The sequence below is a fragment of the Hyperolius riggenbachi genome, chromosome 5 (assembly GCF_040937935.1).
Source record: "Hyperolius riggenbachi isolate aHypRig1 chromosome 5, aHypRig1.pri, whole genome shotgun sequence".
In the NCBI taxonomy this organism is placed as follows: domain Eukaryota; kingdom Metazoa; phylum Chordata; class Amphibia; order Anura; family Hyperoliidae; genus Hyperolius; species Hyperolius riggenbachi.
The window spans coordinates 373,726,748-373,733,161 of record NC_090650.1 but is presented as its reverse complement, the minus strand read 5'-3'; the positions used below and the strand labels follow the sequence as shown (position 1 = coordinate 373,733,161).

The following is a 6,414-nucleotide window of genomic DNA, read 5'->3' as shown; positions in this document are numbered from 1 at the left end:
TCATCCCTGTCCCCAACTACTCCATGCAAAGCAACGAGATTACTTGACTTCCCGTTCGCGCACGTCATGTAATCTCGTGTAGCATCACGTGAAGTCACCCACAAGAAGATGGATTGGGGAGAGCTTGTCATTGGGGGACATCACTGGACACATCTTCCTGGGTCCCTGTGGTGATCTGTACCAACTTTGTCTCACACAGTATATACAGTACATATTTATATTTTTCTCAGTGACATCAGCCAGACAAACCTCCTTGAGGCGACTTGAAAGGTTAAAGGAATCATCAAGAAAAAAAATAAAGTTTCACTCACCTGGGGCTTCTACCAGCCCCATGCAGCCATCCTGTGCCCTTGTAGTCACTCACTGCTGCTTTTTACGCGTTGGCGACATTTTTACTCATTGAACCACCAACGCGTAAAAATGTATGTGTTAATGTTTCTGCACCAGCGGGAATGCGTAAAAATGTACGCAATGCGTCCTGCCGAACCCGAGGTCTGTAGAAACAAAACTAGCTGGTGGCGGGGGTCTGGAGCAGCAGCGAGTGACTACGAGGGCACAGGATGGCTGCATGGGGCTGGTAGAAGCACCAGGTGAGTGAAACATTCCTCCCCCCCCCCCTCCCCCCCGATAACTCCTTTAAGGACATTACTATATGCCAGTTTACCTTCCTAATCCTGGACTTGAAAATAAAGCTCACGATTGTATACATTTTCTGATGTCATGTTACCGCCCCCTTTTTAATTGACACTGACAGCTAGTTAGATCTTATACTACAGACTACTTTTTGTCTAATAATATCTCAACATATAAGCAAAATAAATAGTTGTTTTAATTTGGAAACCACACAACATTCTTGTTCTTACAGTACATCTGAACATTTCTCACACAGGTTTTAAATTCAAAAAGCCTTTCAGGCCAACTGACTGGAAGAGTCATTGATTTACTGCTCCTGGTAATTGCAGGCTACTCCTTTACAGCTCCTAGTTGGGTGTTCCAGGGCGAGTTATGGGAGTCAATTCAGGATAGAGCTATATGGATAATGTTAAACTGCGACTATACTACCAAAACTAAAATCTCAGTAGCTACTCTTAGTTACATTGAAGAAAGTTTAAATGTTTTTATACACACTGAAAGCTTTCACTTTCACTGCAGAGAGCAATAGAAGCCTCTTTCCCAGTGGGACGTTGCGTTTGATGCGATGTTAAAGTCGCACAACGAGCCCTAAACGCAGCGCATGTAGGTTATGAAATTGGACGTTATTTTGCACTGCGTTGTGTCTCTTGGTGTGCAGTTTTCATCGCATACTGATGGAACGAAAACGGCGCATGCGTTACATTTAAAAAAAAAAAAAAACAAAAAAAAACATTACTGAGCATGTGCAACACACAACGCAGCTAATGTATTGCTAAACGCACAGTATGCAGCACCTTCTAAATATTGCTACACGTGTGCACTGTGAATGTCGCACAGACTTTGTATTGCTGTGCGTTAGTCTTCGTTATAAAGTTTTATAACGTGCGACTTTAACGTCCCGCTGTGAAAGAGGCCCCAACACCAAGTCCTTTTCCCGAGCACACAGTGCCATAGTCAGCATTGATACATACCATCAGAAGACATTAGTTCATCGATTAAATCGCTAGTTATGTGACCTAAAAAATAAATACAAATTAATTAAAATACATTAATCTACACGACAATTTTCCTGACATAAGTGTATAAAAGCCTGCATAACGTTTTTTCTACCTAAAGCTTAGAACTCGAATTCTAGAGTCCTGTTTTGATGTGAAATGCATTAAACGCAAGTGAGCATCTGTAAGTGATGCTCAGTTGCCTTGCTGGGGATTGGGGGGGGGGGGGGGGGTTCTCCTCTGGTATGTATGGGATCTGCCATCTTCCCCAGGTTAGAGTGCAGCTGTCGCATTTTGAAGCTACCATCCAAGTTGAGTGACCGCCGCAATACATGCTGGGAGATGTAGGCAGGGGATGAGATTTCCTCTCTGTACTCACCTCCGTGGACTACATCTCCCAGCATGCATTTTGCAGCAGGCGCACAATTTGGCCAGGAGTGCTTCAAAATGTAACAGCTGCGGTCTGTCCTGGGAAAGATGGTGGATTCCATACAGACCAGGGGGGCCAGAGGAGCAGCCCCCCCATAGGTAATTACTATCAGCCCATTAATGACTCTGCCTTGTGGGGAAGTTTATTTAATATATTATCATTTAAAGGAAGACCGAGGCAAACTAAAGTGGTAAAACAGCCCATACAGAGGTGTGGGCATGTTTGCAGACACTAACCCATGTGTCAGTTCTCACCCTAGAGGCTCTGCGCACCTGTAATTCACTCCGGTAACAGCCGCAACTTAATTCAGTTGATGACCTTTGAACCCGAGGTTCTTGTGCGGAGCATGCGCAGTATTTCAGCTCCACCTCTCTGTCTGCTCTCCAGACCGTGGGAGAACACAGAACACAGACAGAGAAAAGGACCTGAAATACAAGGAGGTGGGTGAGGGGTCAGTCAGCTATGTGTTCCCCAGGTAGGCATTTACGCCTACTACCTTTGGAATAAAACTGCTGTAATAATTTACATGGGGGAGGGAGGGAGGGTTGACTGCATTCTATAGAGAGGTTACAACTAGACATGGCCAATGAGATGTAAGTAAATAGTGCTTGCATGCAGCTTAGAACTGGACCCATATCATGTGACAGGAAGTGCATTAGTTTACAACTAGTCAGATTTCCATAAGTGGAATTTCAGGTACAGCAGGTCCTGGAGGCTCATTTTTAAATCCATAAGTTAATCATTTTCGTTTTTTGGACGGGAGTTTCAAAAGGCTGCTGCTCTGCTGCGATCGTGCACGCGCCAGTGCGCTCCCGTGACACCCCCCCCCCCCCCCCAATCCGGTAGCCCAGAGAAAAACGGACTGCTTCTTTTCAGAGGCCGTGGTCTTTCTGAATAATAAAAAAAAATTAATAATAATAACGTCCTCGTAGTTCCTGTGAGCGAGCGCGCTCGCTCACAGGATAGAAAAAACAAAAAAAAATTTCACTGTCAAATAGTAAAACTACATGCACATACATTTTTATTACAAAAAGACAATAAATTACATTTAAAATTAACTATTTACCGGTACCTCCCACACCCAAAAAATACCCAAATACATTTTTTTACTTGAAAAATAAAAAAATACAATTAAAAACAAAAAAATAATTGTTACCTAAGGGTATACAACAAATATTTTTAAAATTATAAGCTTGTAAATAGTGATGGACGCAAAAGCAAAAAAATGCACCTTTATTTCCAAATAAAATATTGGCGCCATAATTGTGATAGGGACATAATTTAAATTACCGGCAATAACCGGGACAAATAGGCAAATAAAAGACGTGGGTTTTAATTATGGTAGCATGTATTATTTTAAAGCTAGAATGGCTGAAAACAGAGAAATCTCCATTTTTTTCTTAAAATTCCTGTTAAAATGCATCTAGAAAAAAATAATTCTTAGCAAAATGTTCCACCAAAAGAAAGCCTAATTGGTGGTGGAAAAAACAAGATATAGGTCAATTCATTGTGATAAGTAGTGATAAAGTTATTGGCGAATGAATGGGAGGTGAAATTTGCTCAGATGCATAAGGTGAAAAATTACTGAAGGCTGAAGTGGTTAAGTTGGCCATACACTACTCAATTATCACCATTCGGTATTACAATCAATTATTACAACTGACTAAAGACCAACCTCACACAATATTTAGATTGATTTATCAATTGCAACTGTTTAAATCCACTTTTACAGTCGATCATATTTTTCAAATCAAATGTCTAACTGGGTAAAAAAAGATAATTTTACAATATATGGCTACCTTTAGGCTTGTGTTTTTTTTAAATGCACATTGAGTGGAGTAAAATAGTTTGCATTACACAAAATTGTGCACTGCACAGTTCACATTTGTTTTAAAAACATATTCATGGCTCCATTTTTGGGCTTGGACCAAAACCGGAGAGACGGATACCAATGTTAAAAATAGCGGCAGTCTTCACCAACTTTAAAAACGGATCTGTGGGCAATCCGGGTTGAAAAACTAATTTGGATGGTCCGGATTTGCAGGTTTTTTACGGACCCCGGATACATTTAGGGGCAATGAAAGGCAATTCAAAAAACGGATCTCCCTCTACACTGGCTCCTTTGCACACAAAATTGGAGAGAGATCCGTATTGCCTACCGGCTGCGCCTCCCATCTACGTCACTCCCCATAGGTGTCTCCAGGTAGCCTGGAGGGTGTAGCAGCCAGGAAGGGGGCAGTGGGCACAGCAGCAGGGCAGGGGGGTTGGCCCCCCTCCAGCTATGTCCGCTATGAAAAAGTAATGAGCGAGCAGGGAAGCATTACCTTCCTTTGCTCGCCGCGTTTTTACGGACTGGAAACGTATGCTGTAAAAAAGGACACTTTTTTGCAGTACGGAGAAATTTTTAGAAAGACTGATCCTTTTGAAACGGGATCTGATCTGCAAACTGCCAAGTGTGGACTGAGCCTAATGCAAAGGTGGTTTATTAAAGCGGTATTGTCACCATAAAAATCTAATTTCAACAGCAACTGGTCTGAGTGTATTAAGTGATAAAGATGCTAATCCTGCATTCAAAACTTTTTCTGCTGTTATGGTTTGGAGTTATCACATACTTTAGGAGCACTGGCCCTTTAGTAGTCAGTGCCAAACTGGGGGTTCTTTTTATCTAGAATATATTCATCCTCTTCCATTTAATTTCCCTGCCTAGCTTCTTATCTGAAACACCTCTGCTCACTTGTGTTTACAAGCAAGGCTGAGGTGACTCAGCGATTGGAGGATAAGACAGTGCAGTTCCTAGTATACACCTCAGTGGGAGTGTCTGAAGACTCTGGGAGGAGGGCAGCTAATGAATACACAATGAGCAAGAAAAGGGAGGGGGGAAAACAAGAGTCAGGGAGGATATGATGTCAGCATTAGCTTGGCAAGATGGCCACTGCCTAGACTAGGATTTTCTGCTTCTTTATAAAATTCACAGGAATCATCACGTGGATAGCACAATACATCTGTTATGTAAGTAGAAGTAGTATTTATCTACTTATATATGTGTTTTTTTATTTCTAGGTTAGCATGGGTGTCGCTTGTTCTTTAACAACTATCTTTCTGGGTCTGTAATGATGACTTCCTCTGCTAATGTCAAATACTGCTTGCCTTGGACTGAACAACAAGTCTATGAGCTATTCCAGTTCCTCCCCTATCCTATCATCACACACAGAAAGTAGTTTGGGAGGAGCTGTGAGGATGCACCAGCCAGTCTTATCCTATGATCACATAGCTGACCCCGCACATCTCCTCCCTAATGGCTCCCACTCTACTAGCAGCTCTATACTGTATCCACAGATCTCTGGGTCATGTGACTGACTTTTCCAAAAGGACAATCTCTGGAACAGCTGCATAAAATATGAATATATTGTGGGTAATCATATTCACCTTTAACCATTAAAAATCCACGGGAGTGAACAAGGGCTTTAAAACAAGCATAGCAGAGAAGAGTATAAGGCCAAAGCTCAGAGTGAACTAATCTATGAAATTGAAATAAAAGGCTGTTTCTATGAACCTTCATTAATGGTTTGTTTTCAGTATATCCATATTCCATATATAAAACGTACCATCCGAGTCCTCTATTTTTGGCATGACATCCAAGGGAAGCAGTGGCTCTGTGTAATCACTGGAGCTGGCAGTAGTCTGGGTTAAATCAGAAGTCAGAGGAGGATATAAGAGGGACTCTGTGAGTTCAGAGAAGCTCTGTGGAGTTGTGCTCTCCTGTACAGCATCATCTAAAGAACAGGACATTTTCATTGTTAGAATATTTCTCCAAATAAGACAGGTTCATATAGAGCTATATACTTGAGGGCTTCCTCCAGCACCCTCCAGGCCGATCGCTCCTATACCGCCCTCATCTGCCGCCTGCATCGTCCGCTATTGGTCCGGAAAATGCTTCAGTCGGCACAGGCGCTGTTCGGCAGCACGCGCTCCTCCATTGCCCTCCACACGTGCGCAGTAGTACTGCACAGGCACAAAAGGCTCATGATGACTGGGACATGGCAGGGCCGCGCAATCGCAGAAAGGCCCAGATCGGTGGACATTCCGTGGCAAATTGTGGACAATGCAGGCGGCAGAGGAAGACAGCATGTGAGCGATCAACATGGAGCGTGCTGGAGGAAGCCCCAGGTATAAATATATTATTTTTTTTATTCCCCATCTCAGGTTTACTTTAAGGGCTCTAAGCCTCCGTCATAACAATATGTATTTGTAGGATAACAGCTCATCTCCAATTACAAAACTACAGTTCTAGATCAGGTTCTGCATATTTAAAGTTATAAAAAACCCACTAAGGTCATCATGCTGTGGCTAATCTTT

At 42.5% G+C, this 6,414-nt stretch overlaps 1 protein-coding gene across 1 annotated transcript in view; it reads right to left on the bottom strand.

The window, feature by feature from the left end:
• Nucleotides 1–6,414, bottom strand: part of E2F5 (E2F transcription factor 5) — a 47,306-nt gene that overhangs the window by 7,020 nt on the left and 33,872 nt on the right. Inside the window, exons 7-8 of the mRNA XM_068237579.1 lie at nucleotides 5,664–5,831; nucleotides 1,605–1,649 (exon numbers count right to left, since the gene is read on the bottom strand). Of these exons, the coding sequence (XP_068093680.1) occupies nucleotides 1,605–1,649; nucleotides 5,664–5,831 (213 nt within the window). The remainder of the gene's footprint in view (nucleotides 1–1,604; nucleotides 1,650–5,663; nucleotides 5,832–6,414) is intronic.